This window comes from Alligator mississippiensis, chromosome 10 (genome assembly GCF_030867095.1).
Source record: "Alligator mississippiensis isolate rAllMis1 chromosome 10, rAllMis1, whole genome shotgun sequence".
NCBI classification, from domain to species: Eukaryota; Metazoa; Chordata; order Crocodylia; family Alligatoridae; genus Alligator; species Alligator mississippiensis.
The window spans coordinates 10,930,978-10,952,581 of NC_081833.1; the positions used below are offsets into that span (position 1 = coordinate 10,930,978).

Below are 21,604 nucleotides of genomic sequence, written 5' to 3' on the forward strand. Positions count from 1 at the left end.
AGGATATAGCTAACTCCCGTGTAGCACGGTCTGTATATTCATTGCGAGAATAGCGCCTGTCTCATCAAATACTCGTGCCAGGGGACACGTGCAAATGCCCAACAACTTGGGCTTTTCACTTCTCTCCCTTCGTTAAAATAACTATTGTTGCCTGTCAGCAAAAAGACAGCTCAGATATATCCCTCTTAGTGCAGCATTTCACTTTTTGGGGGGATAAATTCCTGCAAAACGGCTGTGACAAGCAGCCCCAACCATGAGAAACTTGAACAGATGAAAAGCAGGCGGGGACCGCAGAGAGAAACTCCGCAGAAGAGAGATGACACGGAAAGTAACACTAGAATAGAGTCAACAGGAAGCCAAAAAATGCTGAGTTATGCTGGTTTGAAAGGCCTGTAGACATTCAGGTACCCTCGCCCCGTGCACACGTGCAGCAGGAGCGCATTATACTTGGGTTTGAAGGGCACCAGATTCTAATCTGGAAACGTTTGTGGTGTAAGGAGTCTGCTTTATGCTGGGATCAGTCACTATAGACTCACACTTATGTAGCATTTGTTTACTTTATCCTAATTAACATCTCTTCCGGCGCTGATGACACGCCCCCGCGCTTGCTGCAAGGCGGAGCGACTCGCTCACTGCAGCTTGGCAGGGGAGTGTCAGCTCCTATTGCCACGCCCTCCTGACGTCACCCAGCGAGTCAGGCAGCGTTCCATTCCCCGCGGCGGCCGTAGGTGGTTTGTCCCTGCCCGGCGCCCGTAGCGAGGCCCCGCCCCTCGTTCCTTCCGCGTGCCCACGTGGTCCCGGCCGGCCCGCTGGCGCGTAAGTGGGCGCCGCCGGGATGTGGCGCTGCGGGCGGGGGCTGGCGGCGGCGCGGGGCCTCGGCTGCTGGGAAGGAGCTGTGGGCCGGCCGCTGGAGCCTGCGCGCGTGCGTGCGTGCCTGCGCCGGCGTGCACGTGTGAATAGGCGCGTGCGTGTATGGGCATAGGGGCGTGCGTGTGCAGTTGTGTGCACGTGCCTATATCTTTGTACAGGCGGGTGGGTGTGTATGGGAGTATGTGCACACGCGCACATGCGTGTGTTTGTGTGTATGGCAACATGTGTGCGTGCGTGCAGGTGTATCTGCACGTGTGTATGTGCATCCGTGTGCGTGCGCCTGTGCGATGTCACCCCGGCCGCGCGCGTTTGTTTCCGCCCCGGAGCTCGGTTGCCTGGGCCGGGTTAGTGGGGGGAGATCCTGCCTGGAGCAGGGGGCCGGCCCGCAACCTCGTTCCCCTCCAGCCCTGCCCAGGGAGGTGAAAGCCTTGCTGGGGGCTGCGCGGCCGGGGTGGGAGGCCTGGGCTCTGCTGGAAGCCTGGTGATGAGACGACTGGGGGCGAGAATCGATGGCCTGCCAGCGCTGCCAGCGCCGTCGTTTTCCTTGCGTCGGATGAGGATAACGGGTCTGGTGCAGCTGTTGCATCCATAAATGAGATGGCTCTGTTGGATCCTTGCTTGGGGAAAAGCTGTCTTCCAGTAGCAGGACAAGCTGAAAACTTCCTTGACTTGATCATTCGCTCGTCCAGCTGTAAATGCTGCAGCCAGGTCTCTCCTATAGAGATCTGCCAGCATTGTTAACGTGCCAGAAAGAGAGAAGCGTGCCTGTATAATACACAGGCAAAGTGCTAGTATAGATGAGGCCTAAATTGCAGCTCAAGTGTTCGGTGTAATCCTTTTGCTCCTTCCCCACACTGGATGAAAATGTTGTTGGCTGAGCCCTTTTCCCTTCTCTGTCCCTTTCAGTGTTTTGCAATGGCTGAGGGTTTGCGAGTAGCAGCTGCCAGCCAAGCCAAGAGACTAAAGAGCAGCAGCACCAACTGCGAGGAGATTGAAAAGCAAGAGGAAAACGGACATCAGGCCAAAAGATTCAAGAGAGACCAGGAGGATGTGGAAGACCAGAATAAGAAGCTTCCCAAAAGGAAGATTGTCCTGTTGATGGCGTATTCTGGGAAAGGTTACCATGGGATGCAAGTAGGTAGCTAGGCCATAAATCCAGCCTGCTCCTTGTTGGGGCCCGTTTCTAGCTGTATCGGTATGCCCACAGCTGTGTATCATCTGCAAAGGGGCCGGGAGCCAAGCGAAGAGAGATGTTGCAAGCTCCGTTTTAGGTATGGTGCCTCGGGGTGGCTTCGTGCAGCTTGGTGTACTTGCACTGATGCAGCATGGTTACACTGGAGAGGAGAGAGGGGAGCGGGGGACGCTTACATTTTGATGCCAGTTGCATAATGGCAGTGTTATAAATGTTCCCAGTCTGGAGAAGTCCATGGATATGATGTTGCCTTCTTCACCAAGCTCTGCAGACAGTATTATAGCCATGTTAACAGCAGCAGCCTTCTGGTTTGCTCATATTTGGGTTTAGTATAGAATGATTGCCTGGAACTCGATGGCCTGCATTCTGCACAAAGGCAGACGAGATGATCATGTGCTTCCTTCGAGAAGTAAAGTCAAAGAACCCACAATTCTAGTGTATAGATGTCAGAATGAAGCATTCCAGAGTACTGGGATTGGGGTCATGGTGCCTGCTGTTCCAGTGTGTATACTGGAAGAACAAACACTTTTTTTGTGCCTTTCAGACCTACTTTTAATAATCCCCACCAAAGTCTAGGTATTCATAGTTGGGATATTTAATGCTGAAATCTCAAGTGTTTGTAACTAGCAGCATTTGCAAATGAAGCGCCAAAATACACCTGTTTAGATTCCCAGTAAAACGTGATCAAAGGGCTTGCTGTACAGGCCCCTGTTGCTCTTGTATTCTCAGAGCAGTTACTAATCTCTTTTATTTCATTAATTTTTCTCTTCTTCCAGCGAAATGTGGGATGCCCTCAGTTCAAGACGATTGAAGACGACTTGGTGTCTGCCCTTGTTCAGGCTGGCTGCATCCCAGAAAACCATGGGGAAGATATGAAAAAGATGTCCTTTCAGAGATGTGCACGGACAGACAAGGTGTGCTGGTTGGGGCCATTCCCTTCATGCTGTACAGGAGGTGATAGTGCTGAGAATGTCATGAGGAGCAATAAGATCAGTTTTTTCTAATGGGAGTTTCTCATTTGTTAATTAACTTGTGATAATATTGAGGATAAAATAGCCTTTAAAATATTACCCGTGTGCACAATAGGGCACTAATCCTTAATCGGCTAACAGATGCTTCTGTGTTATAAATTAATGACTGTAAGTGCCTACAGTACAGGTTTTTGGTTTTGTACATGTCCCAGCAAGATGCCACAGAGGAGAGGACATTAATAATGGATTTATACTCTTGTTCCTGTTACCTTATAAGAATGTGAAGGCCTCTTACAAAGCAAATCCCTTCAACTCTTTTTCTTGGTTATGTCAGTCTCATAGATTGCATGGAGGAGGGAGAGGTGAGGAAGGGAAGTGCTATGCAGCATAGTTTTGCAGGGAAGCGAAAATCATTGATGTTTGTATTCCCCTATGGCAGCGATTTATTTATTTATTTATTTTGTTGATCAATGCCAATGATGATTTCTCTGCCTCCTTTCAGCTGGAAATTACTAGTTATAAAAAAATGAACAATGCATACTCAGTTGATCTAATAAAAGATATCACAGAGACCCAAAGGACCTTGTCTACCTATGAGCAATGCATGTGCACTGACTTTATTTATTTTCAGTTTGTTTCTGATGCAGGTCCTCCACTGTGGCATAATCACGTGTGTGTGTACGCTGTTCGTTTTTGTTTTATAGGGTGTGTCCGCAGCTGGACAGATAGTGTCACTGAAGGTCTGGCTGATGGACAACATTTTAGAAAAGATCAATAACCATCTCCCTTCAGATATCAGAATTCTGGGTAAGGATTTTGAAACTGAGTATCCCAGCCGTGTGTCCAGACACCCCTTTGATTTGGATTTTGAGGCATCCTAAAGTGCAGATGTCTTTGTGCTTCCATGTGGCTGATTAAATTGTTATGGATTTTTGTGAATTCCCATTACCTTGAAAAAGATGCTTTTCCTGCTAGTGGGTGGGGGATCATAGTTGGGCTGAAATGGCTGATTTAACTGTTCTGCCTAATCTGATGTCACCTTTGAAATAAGGACTGAAAAGAGTAACCGGGGGATTCAACTCTAAGAACAAATGTGATGCCCGGACCTACTCCTACATGCTACCAACATTTGCCTTTGCCCCAAAGGACCTTGATCCCCAAGATGAAACCTACCGACTGAGCCAAGAGACTCTGGAGAAAGTCAACAGACTTCTTGCTTGCTACAAAGGAACTCATAACTTCCACAACTTCACCTCTCAGAAAAAGGCCAAGGACCCCAGTGCCAATCGGTATATCATGGAGATGTTCTGTGAGGAGCCCTTTGTGAGAGAAGGCCTGGAATTTGCAGTGATAAAGGTGAAAGGCCAGAGTTTCATGATGCACCAGATCAGGAAAATGATTGGTCTGGTGATTGCAGTAGTGAAAGGTTACACGGCTGAGTCTATCATGGAGCGCAGCTGGGGAGAGGAGAAGGTGGATGTCCCCAAAGCGCCGGGGCTGGGGCTGGTTTTGGAAAGGGTGCACTTTGAAAAGTACAACAAGCGCTTTGGAAATGACGGGCTGCACGAGCCTCTGGAATGGGTAGAGGAGGAGGAGAAGATTGCTGCTTTCAAAGAGGAACATATCTATCCAACAATTATAAACACGGAACAGGAGGAAAAGTCCATGGTGAACTGGATGAATACCCTCTCCATCCATGACTTCAATTCCACTGCTACAGGGGCGCAAGCCAATGACGGGAGCTCCAAGGTAATGTTTGTCTTCTCCTATGGCAGTGATTTGTTTTAAAGGGACACGTCAGCTTGGAGTTGCTCATTTTCCCCAAATCCATTTTCCCTGCTGTCTGTGCACTGCCTCAGATGGCATCTGAGAGGAAGGTGAAAAATGAGATGAATTTCTCTCTCTCTTTCCAGACTGTGCAGTTGATCATGCTTCGCATGCAGCGTCTTTTACCGGTTTTATTTTTGTTGTGGGTTTGTGCGCGACAAGCGAGAGCAGGCAGGAAAAGCCATCCCTAAATGCAGGAGGAAGGATTACAAAACCACACAGATTAGCAGTGGAAGGCAGGGACAGGCAGTCCAACCTGTAGTGGCTTTGAACTCTCTTAAAACAAAAGACATAATTTCAAATTGACAGTATCCCTTTACATACCCATCTGCCTGGAGATCTCGCCATTTATCTGGTTCTCTATTTTGTTTAATGATCTATTTAGATGCAAGGGGGCCGACGCTGGGTGGACGTTTAAGCTCTGGTTAATTAGTTATTCTTGACCAAGTCTTGCTAACCCATTGTGAGCAGCAAACCTCGGGGAACTTCATGAGAGGTGGTAGGATTGAGTTAGCAGCAGTTGGAGCGGCCATAAGTATAACAGGCAAACATGGGATGCATTTTTTTAAGAAAAGGAAAATTTAGGCTGAAATTCAAGAAATTTTCCTGGAACTATGGGATGTACTATAATCGTGCAAGGAAATAGTTGAAATCTTCGCTTTGAGTGTGACAAAAGTAGACTGGAGACAATGTGAGGAAGACAGTTGAATAGACTCCAGGTATTTTTACAAATGTGAGGCAGCGTTTCTGAATACTGGGAGCGGTGACTCGATTCGTGAATGGGATTACTTGAGGTGGTTGCTTGTGAGAGCAGAGGACCAGACCTGATGGACCCAGGAGGTCTGTGTGTCTTATGACTGGGTCCTCCTGGCTTCAGAACTAGAAGACCCGTAAAGTGGCAGTGATGAGGCTGGGAAGGATTGGAGCGTTAATCATTTTAACCCTGAAAAACATAATAGTGGCCTTTGGTTAACAGGAGTTTCAGAAATGGATATTCTGCTGAGTAGAGAAAAGTCCTGCACTGAAAAGGGGCTAGACCAGGGGTGGGCAACATTTTTGGGCAGAGTACCGAAAACACCCACAACCTCGACTTGTAAGATATCACCATGCCAGGCACCGACAGCGCGGGAGTTGCAAGGGGCCTGATCCGTGTGGCAATTCAGCCCCAGTCCCTTCCCTGTGGTGTGTATGCCAGGCATGTGGTGGGTTGCTTACCCCTAGGCTAGAAGTTTCTTGGATTTATTGTACTTCAGGCAGTTGTATCAGCATCACTGCAGGAAAGCATGTATTTCATGGAAACGCTCATGACCAGAAGCAAAATGCTGACAACAAATACTGCCTTATATTAAATGTGATGCAGAAAGAGCATAGGATGCAAAAATGATTTACCTACGTAGTGCTGTTTGAAGGTAACAGGTGGGGCTCACTGATGCCATAGGTTCAAGAAACAGCGATGGGTTGGGTAACAGAAGACTGTCTTGCTTCTTACCCATAAACTCAAACCTACAGCATCAGGTTCCTAGTCAGCTCAGTCATTGGCTGAAGGCAGATAAATGAGTTTTGTGACCTGGTCCTTAGAAGCCTTGCAGCTGCTTTATGCTTTAACGTGGTGTGTTGGTGCTTTTGCGGTTATAAAAGTACAATGATGGATTTTTATTTTAACACTTTTTTTTGTTGCTTTTAAAGCCAAATCCAGCGATTTTTTAGCATTTGCTTTTCAATTAGCTATGGGCCAGCCATTATCCTTGAGCACAAAACAATAATCAGCAGCGCTGCTTTTCCTTTTCATAACCTGTCTTTGGGTTACTCTTGACATTTGCATTAGGAAGGTAGAATGCTGAATGTGTATGGTTGCATTGACTTATGCTTACAGTGCTACCATCAGTTTCAACCATGTCTGTATTCCAGTAGCCTGAGTAATCAACTAATGTACAATTGAAGTTATTTTTTTGAAGTAACTTACTGTTTTGGTACTTGTATATAAGACTCTATGATCTCTGGGACAAGAAGCTGGATCTAAATTCAATTGTCTGAAGCTATCACCAGATTGATAAGTCCCCCAACAGCAAGGTATGGAATACAGTGGGAGCCATAGCAGTTGGGTAGTGGTTTCAGACCATTGGAAAAATGAAGGTTTTAAGTGATCTGCTTATGAAAATGAATTTTCACTGTTGGCATTTTCAGTGTGCTGCTTATACAATCATGCACTTGCCAAGCTCGCTGAATAGAAGCCTACCCCAGTTGATGAGAATGCAGTAAACAAATTATCTAGCACCAAAAGTACGGTGGGTTACCTCTCCTGAAGTACCCTCTACGCTCGACAAAAAGTAGGTGTTGAGTGCAAGTTATAAAGTTAGGATCCAGATTCATCTTCGCCTGTACCCTGGAGTAGATTAGATCCAGTGCTTTGATGTGGGTCTCTCTAGAAGTGATAATACAATAACCCTGCCATTTCTTTTCTATTGTCCTGCAGAACAACAATGAACTTGATGGCAGCGATGGTTGTGACGATGACTCCGACTGAGTCCATAAATGACTGGAACCAGGACCTTTACCACTTACAGTTCAGTTTGCATAGAACAAAGTGGCCTTTCTTAATCCAAGGATCCAATAAAGGAGAAGATCGCTTACGCGCTGAACAGAGGAATCGCTTATGCCCAAAAGGAACTGAGCTGGAAAAGCAATGCAAAATGACATCAAAACTGACCATTTACAGGACTAACCAATGCATTTGAATTGGAATACTTGAAAACTAATCACTGAAAAGAAAATGTGCTTCAGAAAGGAACTTCCTGGTGCAGGCGGAGTTCTTTTCCTTGTCATTTGAATTGTTTTTATTACAGTAAAAGTGCTTACTTGAAAAATACAGTTATTTAAATATGTACAATCTGTACAGGGGGGAATATAAAAAAAAAAACAAACCAACCCAGATTTTTCTCATTTTTATTTTATGGATTAAAGACCTCCTTGAACTAGCTTTTTGAAAACCTTTCCTCTGTAGAACATTCCCATCTGCAGCTGAAACAATTTCTAAATGTTGTCAGAATCTTATTTTATCCTGTGTATGATATGTCACTTTCACACAGAATCCTTTGTGTTCGGCCTGAGATCTCCTGTCTTACTGATGGCCCTGATTTCTCTCACCAATGAAAGTCAAACTGTCTTTGCTCTCTTAACCTTTGCAAGTTTAAGAAGCTGGCCATTATATTAGTGGGGGCCAGCCTTTTTGGCAGGTGTGCCACAAATTATACCCAGACCCTTCCCAAGTGCCACTCTGATTCTTTTCCCCTGCCTGTGCTGTTGCTTTGCTTTCTGGTTGCTGCCTGATATGCCACTGTGCCATCTGTCCCCTCCCAACTCTGCTGTATGCCACACAGGCCTCCTTTACCACTTGTGGCATGCATATCACAGGATGGCTACCCCTGCCTTGGGTAAGTAGGACCCCTTAATTTGGAAATGTGGCCTGATATGTACTAGGAGACAAAATGGACCTTTTATTTTGGCAATGTCCTTGTTAGTGTTGCATCATCCCAGTGTGTCCTTATCCTTGCACAATCCCAAAATATAGATTTACAACTGTCTGCGTGAACTGAGTGTCTCCAGCCTAAGCTATTGTTTCATAATTACATTGGCTGAGGCTTGTACAGCACTTGGATTGCACAAAGCCCTGGGGAAATGCTAGAATCAGAAACCCCAAGTGTGCAACCTTGAAAAGGGCTTGGCGCTGCATCTGGTAGATCAACAAGTGCTTTGCTGTAGTATTGATTTTTTTTTTTAAATTTTTTTTTTTTTTTTTAGAAGTAGCGAGGTACCTGCATATCATGTTTTTTGTTTTTTTTTTTGGTTTAAATCAGTTTGTGTGTGTGTAAAATGGAAGGGCCAAGTTTTCAGTAGGTTTCAAGGCCTAATGCTTGCATGTGCAAATCCTCATTCCATCTTTCCCTGCAGAACAGGGCACTGCATGGGATTGATATGTGCTGCCAAGATGGTGTATAAACTAGGCATATGGCTTTGGATGTGGTAGTTGAAAATCAGGCCCAAACTCTGTAGAGAATACATTCCTACTTTTGGGAGACTAGAGGGGTAAGTATGTGACATGTCCAGCAGACCCTTAATTCTGTATGTGGAAGGTGTGAAGGACTCTTCCTTTGGGAAGTAAATATGTTTTCTCTGTTTGGGGCACGTGAAGCTGCTCAGGTGTTCTTCCCTCTGAACTTAATTGTGGCTTAATTAAGTCTAGTTTAATTAGCCATCTAGTTCCCTTAAGGGCATGGGAGGGAGGAGCAGAGGTGCAAGCATCCTGCAAACCTTGCTGGACAGGGGTGGGGCAGGTGTCTGAAGGCAGCTCTTGTCTTTCAGAAGGTGCCAGGAGTGGGATGTGTAGGAACTCAGCTGACTCGGTACATTCCTGTTGAGCTGGGCTTGATAGGATACTTATTTCTTTATGGGACAGGAATTAAAGCTGCCTTTCTAGGAAGAAACTTGAGGCAGGGGTTATACGTTCTTATTGGCCCTGTGACCCTAACCTGTTTGCACAAACTGCAGCCCTCCTACACCTGGGTTTGAGTCAAGCCTGTGGTCTCCCTCAGACCCAGTATTATTTCCTCTTTGAAGTCCAGTATGTTCTATTCTATGAAATGTATTAAACGTTGTGTTTTTGAGGCCTGTGGCCTTCTGATTCCTTCTGGGATCCAGTTCTGCCGGAATAATTTCTCATTTAATGTCAAGTAATTGAATATTGCAGAAGAGAGAGTGTTTTTTGGTTTGGGTTTTAATTGGAGGTTTTATTTCCAGAGCATCTTGGTTTATATTTGTCTAGTAACAGGCACATCTCAAGCTGTCTGCAGAAAATGTCCTTTCTCCCTAGATTTTTTGTTTATACAGGAAGTCCTTGGACTCATAATTGGTTCCTGGAAACTGTCTTAAGTCGAAACATTGTAACTTGAAACCAATTTTCTCAAAAGAAACAATGTTATAAATAAGGGACTGGTTCCTGAACCAAGGCCCGATACCCTATTTTCACCAAAAATAACCCAGAATTTTGTACTTGATCAATTATAGATGAGTAACATAGCTACATAAATGTATTTTATATTGTAAATAGCAATCATATTGATTTGGAAGGATTTCTTTGAGGTGACTTTGTTTGACTTTTTGAAAGGCTCTTGGCTGGATGTTTTGAAGGGCTCTTGGCTGGAGTCTTGGCTGCAGGTTTTTCTGGAGTCTCATCTGCTTTCTTAAAGAAAGTGTCCAAGGAAGTTTGGACAGATGTTCTCCAGGGAGATGGATGATGCAGCGAGCTTGTTCGCTGGCCTGGCATTGCATCGGATCAAGCGTTGTCCAAATCAAAACTGACGTCATAAAGTCGAAACAGTGTGTTGATTTATAAACATTGTAAGTGTGAAACGCCGTAACTCGAAACCTTGTAAGTCGGGGACTGCCTGTATGCCTGTTTTGGACAACTTAGATTGATCGTGATGACCTTTTTTCCTTCTCTTAAATGCATTTCAATCTGTGGGGAATACCGTGGGAATACTGATAACTCGGTTGATATCAGTGGGGATTTTTATTTGTAGCCTATCAAAATGAAACAAAAAATTGTTTTGGATCGTTCACATTCAAAACTCTTTATTTGCTTGGCGTGCTGTTAGTTTACTCTGTGCCCATCATGCAGGCTGGGCAGAACTGGTCAGCTTGCCTTGTTCCTTTCCTCAGATGACTACAAGTTGTTAATTTTTCAATTTGGCTGTCAATTGAAAAATCAAAAGCCAGAAATGTTTGGCCAATTCAAGAGGGCAAGTTTTTGTTTGTTTGGTTGTTTTTTTTGTTTGTTTAAATTGTATGAATCAAATTGTATTTGATTTATGTGGAACATGTCCCATATTATGGCAGTTTTAAAAAAATAACCACAAAGGGTGAGTGTCACAAATGCAGTGAGGAAAAGGATCCTCTTTACTCACTAGTCGAATGAATTAGGATAGTAGTTCCCAACCTTTTTAGACCGTGGACCAGCAAACTGTGGACTGGAAGTGACCGTGGACCGGCAAACTGCAGACCAGCTTGCTGCAGACTGGAAGTGAGTGGCGTATTGTGGGACCGGCTGGCAGCCTGCAGTACGCTGTTCACTTTTGGACTTCCAGTTTGGCAGCCAACCCTTTGTGGCCTGGGGGTAGGGAGCCTCTGAATTAGGATATCCGCTTGCACTACGGGAGGCCAGCTTCAAATTCTTTGCACCCACTTACCCACTCGGGAATGTGCCCTAAACACCATGATGTAAGATAGGTAGAAGTGAGTCCTCTCCCCTTTTCTCCTGTTGATGCTGTTTCACTTTGTATAACATTCTTAAATAGCTATTGAACCAGGCTGTTTTTCTGGGGTTTTGGTATTAACCTGAGCTGCTTTTAAGGATCTTGCCCTGATGAATTCCAAGTGGAACAGCATTACTGAGAGACGTGGGTGGGATATCCTCTACAACATCGCTTCCTCAGGAATCTTCCTGATTGTTCCTTCCCCTTCTGCCCCCATAGGAAGCTATTCTGGGAACTCAAAAAATCAGGAATAGTTTTGGTTCCTTTTTTAATAAACTATGCAGGAAAAAAAAGCAGCTACTCATCATTCCCACACCAGACACAGTACTGCAGTGCTTGGGTTATGCCCTTCTGCATGATGATGTTTGATTTCAACAGGCAAGCCCATTGTGACTCTGGGGGATTCTTACAGTCCCATGCAAAATACTTTGAAGATAATTGCAGTCTGGTCTGTGTTGCTGTCATCAGAACAGCAGCACAGCAACTCTCCCAGGCCTTCCCTGTAAAGACACATTTACACCAGTGTAATGCAAGGACTGCCATTTACAGGTCAGATCATTGCCCCATCTTGCTCTGTCTCCTGTTTTGGTGGAAGGTGCTCGTGATAAGGAGGGCTGGGGAAAGCAGGGAAGTAAAGGGCTAAGGTCAAGTCTCGATGCACACAGGCAGGATTGCAGTTTTCCATGGACCACGTGCGTTGGCTGCTCCAAAATGTAAGTATGTTGAATGGGATGGAGCTGGAGTCCTTGTCTATATGGCTCCCGTGCTGGAGTACCTGATGGCTGAGAGCTGGCGGGCAACGTGGCACGGGACAACAAGATGTGCATTGTCCCTCGGCGCCTGCAGCTGGCCATTCCCAAAGCTGAGGAGCAAAACAGGCTGCTGGGCAAAGTGACGATCGCTGAAGGTGGCGTCCTGCCCAACATCCAGGCCCTGCTGCTGCTCAAGACACCTGAGCGCCACAGGGCCAAGAGCGACTCAAAATGACTGATGAGAAATGAGAGGTCTGAACTGCAAAAACTATATCCATGTCACCGGGGCAGACCGTGGATGCTGAAAGGCAGAGTGAACAGGGTATAACGGGATTTGTTCCTTCTGCTTGCACCTCCCGTGTCTGAGGCCCTTATGGGAAAGCAAGAGGGGTTGGTTTAAGGTTACGTTGCACCAGCAGCGCTCAGCCCAGCCAGCGGAGAGCGGGGTCTGGGTGCACTCGATTGATAAAAGGGACTGGGAAATTGTGTGCATGCATGTGTGTAAAACTGGGACAGGCTGGAAGTGCGTGTGCACGTGTGTGCGCTTGGGACAGGCTGCAAGTGTGCATGCACACGTGTGGGACAGGCTGCAAGCGTGCATGCACACGTGTGTGCGCCTGGGACAGGCTGCAAGTGTGCGTGTGTGTGCGCCTGGGACAGGCTGCAAGCGTGCATGCATGTGTGTGTGCGCCTGGGACAGGCTGCAAGCGTGCATGCATGTGTGTGTGCGCCTGGGACAGGCTGCAAGCGTGCATGCATACGTGTGTGCGCCTGGGACAGGCTGCAAGTGTGCGTGTGCGCGCGCCTCGGACAGGCTGCAAGCGTGCATGCATACGTGTGTGCACCTGGGACAGGCTGCAAGTGTGCGTGTGTGTACGCCTGGGACAGGCTGCAAGTGTGCATGCATACGTGTGTGCGCCTGGGACAGGCTGTAAGTGTGCGTGTGTGTGCGCCTGGGACAGGCTGCAAGTGTGCATGCATACGTGTGTGCGCCTGGGACAGGCTGTAAGTGTGCGTGTGTGTGCGCCTGGGACAGGCTGCAAGTGTGCATGCATACGTGTGTGCGCCTGGGACAGGCTGCAAGTGTGCGTGCATCCCCATCCCACTGGGCTCCCAGGTCTGCTCGGGCCCCCGGAAAGCCCCGCACCCCGGCGCTCCTGGGGCTTTTTGTTGCAACCCTGGTTTATTACCATTCTTTGCTATTTTTAATGACACCTTTTTATTTTTTATTTGTTTCTATTTGGCTTCTTTCGTGTATGTTGCTTTCTAGTGATTTCATTTTTTTTTTAATTAAACTAGTTTTTTTTTCCCCTTTTCCCTTGATTTTTCTTTCGCATTTTATTGTTACTGTCTGTAGGGTATTTCGTTTTTCCTTTTCTCTATTTTTAAAGTATGCATTTTCTTTCACTGTGACATTAAACTCGAGCATTAATGCGCTGACCGCAGCACAGCCCCCCCCCTTGCCACAGCGCCCCCTAGCGGTAAAAGCGCAGGCGTCCGTGAACGCTCCGTAGTCTGTCCCAGCCGGGCACCCGTCCCCAGGACTCTCCATCCCCCCCCTCCCCTCTCTGCGCGGCGCTGATCAGTGCGAGTAGCCTTGCAGTGGTATCGCCCACCCGGTGTTCTCCCCGCCGCAACCTGCAGTTGAGTCGTGGGGGCGTGGCCTCGGGGAGGGGGCGGGGCGACGGCAGCGTTCTAGGGCCAATGCCATGCGCCCCGCCCCCGCCAGGCTGCGGGGGCGGGGCCAAGCCTGAGGGGGCGGGGCCAGGGCTGCCAGCCCCAGGGCAGGGGGGGCAGCTGTGCAGGTTGCAGGGCCCAGTATTGCCCCAGGGGAGGATGGGGGGGCAGTTGCCATCTTCTCCTATCCCCCCGGGGCCTGTTTTCTGTGCCGCCAACAGGTGACAAGTCTACGCGAGCGAGCGTTCGGTGCCGTTTTGGGCAGGATGGGTTTGGATGGGCCGGGGGGAAAGGCCGCAGCTTGTTCCCTCCGTGACGAGGTAAGCGTTGCCTCACCTCGCTTAAAAAGCCCCCCATTGACCGGGTCGGCAGGTCACGCGGGGCTGACGGGGGCGGCGAGCCGGGTGTGAACGGGGACGCTTCTGCTCCTCTCCCGCTTGCCGTCTCCAGCATTTTGGGCAGTGCAAAGGAGCGACGAAACCGTTTGTTTCGGGTGTGCGCAGTCCCGAAACAACAGCGGTTGTGTGCGAGGGATGGCGATTTGGGGAAAGCTTTTAGAAATGTATTTGGAAGTCATGAATATTAAGGAGAAACAGAGGGATCCTCCATCTATAGGTCTTCAGGTGTTATCCGATAAGCGCACGATCTGGTTCAAAGAGAAATCCTGCTTTGGGTTAGATTAGGAAACCTTAAACCAGCTGCTGGACTCTTTCAAGCGGTTTGATGCCGTAGAGCTGTGACTTGCCGTTGTAGCTGGGGCAAGGACTTTCTGAGCTGTGGGTATGTGATGCAAATATTATTGCCTCCTTCAGCCTCCACTCCTCTAAACACTCGTGCCCAGGCATATGCATCAAAGGTCTGGGTGGCCCTCATGCATACGCCGTGATCCAGGAGGATTGACGGTTGCCACGAAATGTAGGTGAAGGGACAGATCAAGACACCCCTGATTAATTAACTCGGCGGGGCCGGACTCGAAGATCTTCCAAGGTACCTTCCAGCCCTAATGTCTATGAAATGTCTATGAAACGCAGCTTTGCCTTCATCCTAGACTAACATTTTATGTCATCCTAGACATTACCGCCTTCATCCTAGACTAACACTTTTTTTTTGGTCGTTGTGCATGTGTTTTTAAAGAAGCGGCTTCAGGACAGGGGAAAGCCTTTTGAACTCTTCTTACAAAGCATCTCCTAACTTTGTGGATGTTTGTTGCTTCCTGGTGGTATAACCAGGTATTGCTAGTGCACCTGCTGGGGAGATCTTTCTACCTTTGACGTAGCGTGAAACGTTGTTGGTTTTAGTTGTGCCACCACCACAGCTCCAGATCTTGATTGCTCCGTGCCCGTTCTGGCAGCTGGCATAGCTCAGTGTTTATGAATTTTCCTTCATTTCTGCAATGATTAGTTTCTCTGCTTTTGAAATGGTATGCAATTCATCGTGTGGTAACAGAAAAGAAACAGACCTGACTGTCTTTGGCTAATCGTGTATAAAATAATGCTTGCTCATTTTTCTTTCTTCTTTCCTTCTCCTCAGCTTCCTGTGGAGTTGGGTCTCAGCTTTGACCCAGAGCATTACCAGATACAGCTTGTTCCTTATACCACATTCAGGGCATCTAGCATTCTTGTATAATGGGAAGGAAATTCAGAAATCCTTTTGGTTTTGTTTCAAATTTAAACAGGTTCCTTGTGAAAAGCCAGAGGCCTTCATAATTGTATGTGCCAGTATGATAGAAACCTGGTAGGAACAGTATATTGTTACCAGACAAATATGCTTTTTCTGGCTTCAGGTTTCAGCGTAAGAGCTGCTTAATCAGATATTCTAAATAAAGCAGTCTTGTTTTTTGCAGACATTTTAGATAACTAACTTCCCTTTCCTTTTTCCCCAAACAGTCTTTGTGAGATAAAGATACTTACTCCTTTAAGTTTAGCAGCTCTGTTACATGCAAGTTCAAGTTCCTTCATTTTAGCAGCAATTTAATCAGATCATCTCCATTATTTCTGAACTGTGTCATCCCAGGATTTCTGTCCTTCACCAAACGTAGTATTATAGAAGTATCAGCTCTCTTAGCAAGGTCTGTGTCTCACATTGATTCAAACAAAAAAAATGCCTTTAAAATCATACCGTTGGCCTTGATAACAGTATAGTATGCAGCATTAGTGGGTTTGTCAAGGTTTTTGTGTGTGAGAGATTTATTTACATTACTGCTTGCTCACTGTTTCCCTCCAAGGGTCATTTTAAGTGTGGCTGTTTGCATCCAACATATTATATTGGTTTCAAACTGGATCATTCATATAATTTGTTCAATTCACTACAATTCTGAGCATGTCAATTATGGCAGTTAAGTAAGGAATAGAAATTGATTGCCCTGTGAAGAGCTGGCTGTCTTAACTCCCTTTGAAATCAGTGGAGATTTGAGGGTGTTTATCACATCATGAGGCTGAGCCACAGCTGGTATTGGGAGTGCTCTAATGAGCAAGACTTTCTACAGCAGGGCCACCATATTACAGTAAAAGGACTAGTGTTGTTGTAGTGGGAATGTTTTCACAGTCCTAGTTTTTGGCTGCAAAAGTTCGCACCATCGGTATTAGCTACTGGAGAGAAGTTTGAAAATAAAAACTGACAGACCCAGTACGACTGTTTAGAGCTTTATTGTAAACTTTTAATAATGCAAGTGACCATGGCTAGTCTGGTTTTAGCTTTGTAATTAAAGATAATTGCTTAAATTACATATACTCTAATTGGAACATTACACCTAATACCAATTAATATAAGATAAAACCCCCTCTAGAGAAAATTCCTAGCAACTTAATGGGAGTTGCACATCCAAGCTTTGAGCTTCAGTTTTCACCCCTCTGTGTCTCATTTGCTGTCTTTCTTAATTGATGTTGTTGCAGCAGAATTGTACCTTTTTGATCATTTGATATTGTGTTACACAGGCTGGTTGCCTAGCTGTTGCCTCTTCCTTGCAAATTTATAAATAGAAACTCAGCTTGCTATCTGCTTAAAGAGCTGCACCAATACGCTGCCTGTTTGAATACATTGATTGCTTTGCACGCTTTAGGTATGTAATTTGGTTTGCAGTGATGCCGGTGTCCTGTAACAAACAAGTTGGTTCTCAAAAATGTGTTTGTTTCTCTTTTACGGTCTTAGTATTGCACTGGTTAAATATGGTGTTTTGACTCTTAAAATAATTTTGTCACATTTTTCTTGCTTTGCAGGTGGAATGTCGCCCATCCTTCAAACAGCGCGACTTGCTGAAAAGAAACAGAGCCAACAACAAACTGGAGAGACTGTGACGAGGTTACACTCTCCTTTACCTCGGCTCTGTGGGAGGTTGCAACCCCCTGAAGTTGCCACAACAGCTCATCCAGTCATGTTACAGGTTTTGCAGCAACCCCCAGCACCCCAGCTGGAGTGTCTAGATCAACCTCAGATTTGTGCGGAGCCCCAGCCACAAAATGTACCTGTTACTTCACATAGTCAGGTTGTGACTTCCCTTCAACATCAGGTACAGCCAGTGGGCCAGGCGCAGAGGCAGCGAGCTCCAGCACAACGTCAGGTATTCCAATTAGAAAAATCTTTTTATACAAGCATCTTGTATGAAATGTTTTAGAACTTGTGGTATTTTGTGCTGCGCTTTGGGAAATGCCTGTGAGTTTTCCCCCTTATGTGTTCATCACAACTTGGTTGAGTGTGTGTGTTTATGGGGGAGAGAAAATTCCAAGGAACAGATGAGGTGTAAAGAAATTAGTCTTGAGTCTTAGAGAAGACTGTCACATCCCTGTTGCTTTCTCTTTATTTTTGTGAAATAAATATCCCTTAATCTTCTATTTTTCCTGTTTGGCTTAATATCTGTCGCAGGTGCTTTAAAACTTTTTTTTTAATCTCATTTTATTTGGCTTTACTGCACTGAGTTACTTTTTTTCCTTAAGTGAATTTATTACATGTGAAAGGCTTTGGGCTGACAATTTTGCTGCCTGAAGCTGCCTTTTTAATAGGTACAAACGGGGCTTGGCATGCTAACTTTTATCTGTGTCCTAACAATGTGTTCCTTCCATGTTGGGGCAGACCCCAGATACCTCTAGAGGTGAGGTCATTCATTTCCCGTGCTTATGTAGTCTCTGCTGTAGCTGTGATTTCCAGGGAAGGAGCAAATTGGGGCCAATAATGGTAATAATGATTTTTCCTAATGGAATGCCTTGCAAACTGGATTTTAATTATAAACTTATGGTTAAAAATCTGTGCTTGGCCATATTTAAAGTGTTCTGTGGGAATCATAGCTGTAGTCCAGTTTCTCTTAACCAAACAGTCAGATCTCTAGCAATAACAGAGCACAAGGAGAGTGCCAAAGCATTTGCCTTGTTGTTGTGCAGAGAATCTTCATCAACTTAACTGATAAAAGACTGTCCAGTTGATCTTTTCTTCCAGTAAAGTAGAATCAGTTCCATATGAGACCCTACAAAATGGTAATATACCAGAGATGTAGTTAAACCAAATGTTATTTTGACTCTTGTTTGGTATTTATACTTTAGGAAGAAATCTCAACTAGTGGCAGAATGGTTTTTACATGTTTGATAAAATGCAGTAGATATGCCAGTCTGTACTTGGATGTAAACACTTGTGAAGTTAGTATCAATCCTTCATTTGGGAGGATAAGTTAGGCAGAGCCTCATTCTGTAGCTTTCTGCTCCCATTGATATATGCACTCACATTGACAAAGCTTATTCATCAAATTATTTCCTACACAATTGTCAAAGTAACACAGGAGGCTCCCCTTGCTGTCCTTTCTAAGCCAGACATCACTACTGATTAGCTATTAGTGAAGCTCTTCTCTGGGGGGAGGAAATCCTCTCTTTTAATTGCTTTCATCTTTTCAACATGCAATATTTCCTTTTTTAAGTTATCAGTCAGCATCACTCTGTCTTGAACTTTCTTGTATTTCTTGAAGTGTCAAATCACTACTTCAACAAAGCTATTAGATTATTTTTTTCTTTTAATATAGTGTAAGGTAAAACGCTTGGAACATGACTGAGAACAGAGTGATGCCTGATTCTGTCGCTTGTGTCAATGTCTGTGATTATTCTTTTGTGTTTATGCAGTGAGCGCTAAGTTTTGGCTTCTCTTGTTTTAAGGCAAACCAAATACATCGACGCATAGCGGACCTCAGGAAGGTAGGTTTATGGTCCATGAGGCGCTTGCCCAAGCTTCAGGAAGCTTCAAGACCCAAATCACACCAGGATTATCTGCTGGAGGAAATGCAGTGGATGGCAACTGACTTCCTTCAAGAGAGAAGGTGGAAAATGGCAACTGCCAGGAAGGTATTGTGGGTGTAGTTGTTTCAAATGTAGTGTTGGAGAACAGGCAATGTCCTCACGGGCGAAGCCAGGGCACTGAGAGTCAGAATTTAGGAGGCCTGTTTTTGGCTAGGCCACTGTCTGTGTGACATTTGGTAGTTTTCTTAACTTCCTCTTAGAGATGAGTGAATGGGAGGGGTTATTAAGAGTTATTGCAAAATAGTTGCAAAGCACTACATAAAATACTTCCTTTGTACTTTCACAGAACCCTGTAGTTCTGCAGGTTGCCTTCTGTTTTCAGTATAGCAATTTAGTTCTTCCCATACTCAACTAGCACCAGTGCAGATAGATAGATTGGAGCAGTCTATTCTAGTATTGTGCAATACAAGTTAAATGAATGTAGGTTAGAATATAGCTCTCTTATCTTTCGTCTCCCTCTTGAAAGGGTCTAAAGACACCTCAAGCTGTGGGATATTAAGTGAGCAGGCATTGATGGGACAGTCTGGCATTTTGCAAGGGACAAGTCAAAAGATGCCAGTACTTTCCACATCTCTGACACTTGTTAGGAGTTTTAACCTGCTGTGACACTAATATTACTTGTTTAAAATACCAGTGTAAGCCTCGTATGAGTGATTATGAGTTGGGTGATTATGTAAGCCTGGGCTCTTGTCTACCCATTGTAACAAGTAGAGTGAATAGGTATAATGCAAAGTGAGATGCTGAAATGGAACATCCCTAATACTTTTATACAGCTGGTCAGAAGTGTGACTCAGTACCATGAAGATAAGAAACTCTGGAGTGAGAGGGGCAAGAAGGAGAAACAGAATCAGTTGAGGTGCATTGCTGCTTGTGTTGCCAGAGAAATCGAGTATTTCTGGTTCAGCATTAAACAGGTACATGTATTGTAACACTGTATAGTTGCCTAAATTCTTAGAGGGGCATAATAATGGTATTGAAAAAAGATTGGGCCATATCATTGGCTGCATAGCAGTTATTTTGTTCTGTGCTGCAAGAGTAATATAGCTGCAAACCCAATATTTTTGAGTTCCTCGCTGCCTTAGACCAACATGGCTACAACCTATATCGTTGATTTCAAAGCATTTTAAGAATCTTTCAAGTAAGAATTTTAAAGCAGCCAGTAAAAGCTGGTTGTGATTTAGAGGGGTAAGCCAGCAAGTGAAGGAAGCCTGTCCTTGCTGAAAAATATAAAGTAGTTCATAATTTTCTTTAGGGGTAAAGGCAATTAACCTCATTTGTGTTCTGTTGTCCTCCTCTTCCCTCTCCTTTCTTATACTGTTTTTTTTTTTTTTTTAAGGTGGTAGAATTAAAACTGCAAGTGGAGTTAGAAGAGAGAAGGAAGAATTCACTAAGAGGTAACTGGTCCCCAGGGTGAGAAGTAAGATGGAAGTGGTGAAAGTCCATCAAAACACAATTTTAACATAAGTGGCTTACTCCATGCTTTTGTATAAGTGACTTCTCTCTTTCCCATGTGGATGAAGCTAGCTTTTACTTTTAAGTAGCTGAAGCTCTTTCAGAGATGACTGAATACTTGCCTTCCTGTTGTGAACTTCTTGCTCCTGTGCAGAGTTTAATTTGGTATCTCTTAGGGAGACCCAACATAGTTGGGTCTATACCAGGGGTGGGCAAAATGTGGGCTGGATGCAGCCCACCAGGCCATTCTATCCGGCCTGCAGGGCCCCTAAAAAATGTAGAAAATTAATATTTGGCTACCCCTGGCTGCCTGTTATGCAGCCCTTGATGGCTTGCCAAAACTCAGTAAGCGGCCCTCTGCCCAAAATAATTGGCCGCCCCTGGTCTGTACTCACGTTCCAGTGGAGTTGCATATGATGTCAGAGAGAATTCAGTCCTGTTATATAACATTGAACAAGAATGAGACCCTCGCTGACTTTCATTTACTGTGGTTCTTAATACTGTTTATGACTTTTCCCTTGGATCGTAATAACAAATGTCTTTAGGCATTTTTGTAGAAATTGATTAAACAATGGCAAAATACATTAAAGATGTTTCATAAGATGTGCTTTTTTTTTTTGTCAGTATTAGAAATGTGACATTTAACTGTAATCTATCAATTTTCAGGTCTTAATAGAAGAATTAAGGTATGTAGTGTTAAATCAGAAAATTAATAACAAGTCTGCTTTTTGTTTGTGGTAATGGTACGGTTCTGAAAGAAATTGTAATCATGTACAGTGAAAGGCTGGAACCTTCCAATGACTTTTTTTTTTAAATATATTTTTTGTTTTCATTTAAAAATGAGACATGCATGTTTTTAATCTTGGTTTTTCCCCTCCCCCAAGTTCATTGTTGGAAAACAAACCAGGCCTCTCTGAAAGCACACTTAGGTTTTGGCCCTAAAAACACATTAGCAGAGTTCTGTGTATGGCCTTACTGTTTTGTTGTAGTCAGTGAGGCTCCAGGTGGGTGTAGAAACCCATGTTAGTACATGTATTTATAAAACTGGGGCCCTGTAACATATTTTAACTAAGGGTTTGTGTGATTATGTAAAGTTAGTTTTGGAAGCTGAGAAACAATCTTATGAAGCTAAAACTGCTATTGATGATTTTTTTTCTATCTTTCATTTTGAAGTATGGGCTTTATAATGTGAATAAATATTTTATTATTTAGGGTCCAGCAATACCTGGGAGAAAAGGAAAAGCAATCACCTTGCTTACTGATCGCAAAGGTCTGTGTTGTGTAA

The 21,604-nt window shown here is 44.8% G+C and overlaps 2 protein-coding genes across 10 annotated transcripts in view; both read left to right on the forward strand.

Moving 5' to 3' along the window:
* Positions 1-730: 730 nt before the first annotated feature.
* On the forward strand, positions 731-10,473 carry PUS1 (pseudouridine synthase 1). Of its 5 annotated transcripts, none has more exons than XM_014598414.3 (6): positions 731-816; positions 1,777-2,004; positions 2,839-2,976; positions 3,738-3,840; positions 4,085-4,782; positions 7,334-10,473. In XM_014598414.3, the coding sequence occupies exons 2-6, from the start codon at positions 1,786-1,788 to the stop codon at positions 7,382-7,384; spliced, it is 1,209 nt and encodes a 402-aa protein (XP_014453900.1). In that variant the 5' UTR covers positions 731-816; positions 1,777-1,785; the 3' UTR covers positions 7,385-10,473. The 5 variants fall into 5 exon arrangements, with proteins under 5 accessions (XP_014453900.1, XP_059569423.1, XP_059569424.1 ...); XM_059713440.1 differs by lacking the exon at positions 731-816 and adding an exon at positions 826-964; XM_059713441.1 differs by lacking the exon at positions 731-816 and adding an exon at positions 826-952.
* Positions 10,474-13,648: 3,175 nt separating this feature from the next.
* The window catches only part of LOC102563606 (E1A-binding protein p400), a 39,425-nt gene continuing 31,469 nt past the window's right edge, over positions 13,649-21,604 (forward strand). The window contains exons 1-8 of one of the 5 annotated variants that reach the window (XM_019486650.2): positions 13,649-13,917; positions 14,410-14,584; positions 16,813-17,153; positions 18,727-18,912; positions 19,641-19,781; positions 20,204-20,261; positions 20,986-21,005; positions 21,532-21,589. In XM_019486650.2, the coding sequence (XP_019342195.2) occupies positions 16,818-17,153; positions 18,727-18,912; positions 19,641-19,781; positions 20,204-20,261; positions 20,986-21,005; positions 21,532-21,589 (799 nt within the window). In that variant the 5' untranslated portion in view covers positions 13,649-13,917; positions 14,410-14,584; positions 16,813-16,817. The remainder of the gene's footprint in view (positions 13,918-14,409; positions 14,585-16,812; positions 17,154-18,726; positions 18,913-19,640; positions 19,782-20,203; positions 20,262-20,985; positions 21,006-21,531; positions 21,590-21,604) is intronic. The other 4 variants (XM_019486646.2, XM_019486649.2, XM_019486645.2 and 1 more) reach the window with 4 other exon arrangements.

Coding starts and splice junctions, on each gene's coding strand:
- PUS1 (XM_059713440.1), top strand. CDS start 836: ATGTGGCGCTGCGGGCGGGGGCTGGCGGCGGCGCGGGGCCTCGGCTGC. Junction 2,005..2,838: donor AAGGTTACCATGGGATGCAA/GTAGGTAGCTAG, acceptor CTCTTCTTCCAG/CGAAATGTGGGATGCCCTCA. Junction 4,783..7,333: donor CCAATGACGGGAGCTCCAAG/GTAATGTTTGTC, acceptor ATTGTCCTGCAG/AACAACAATGAACTTGATGG.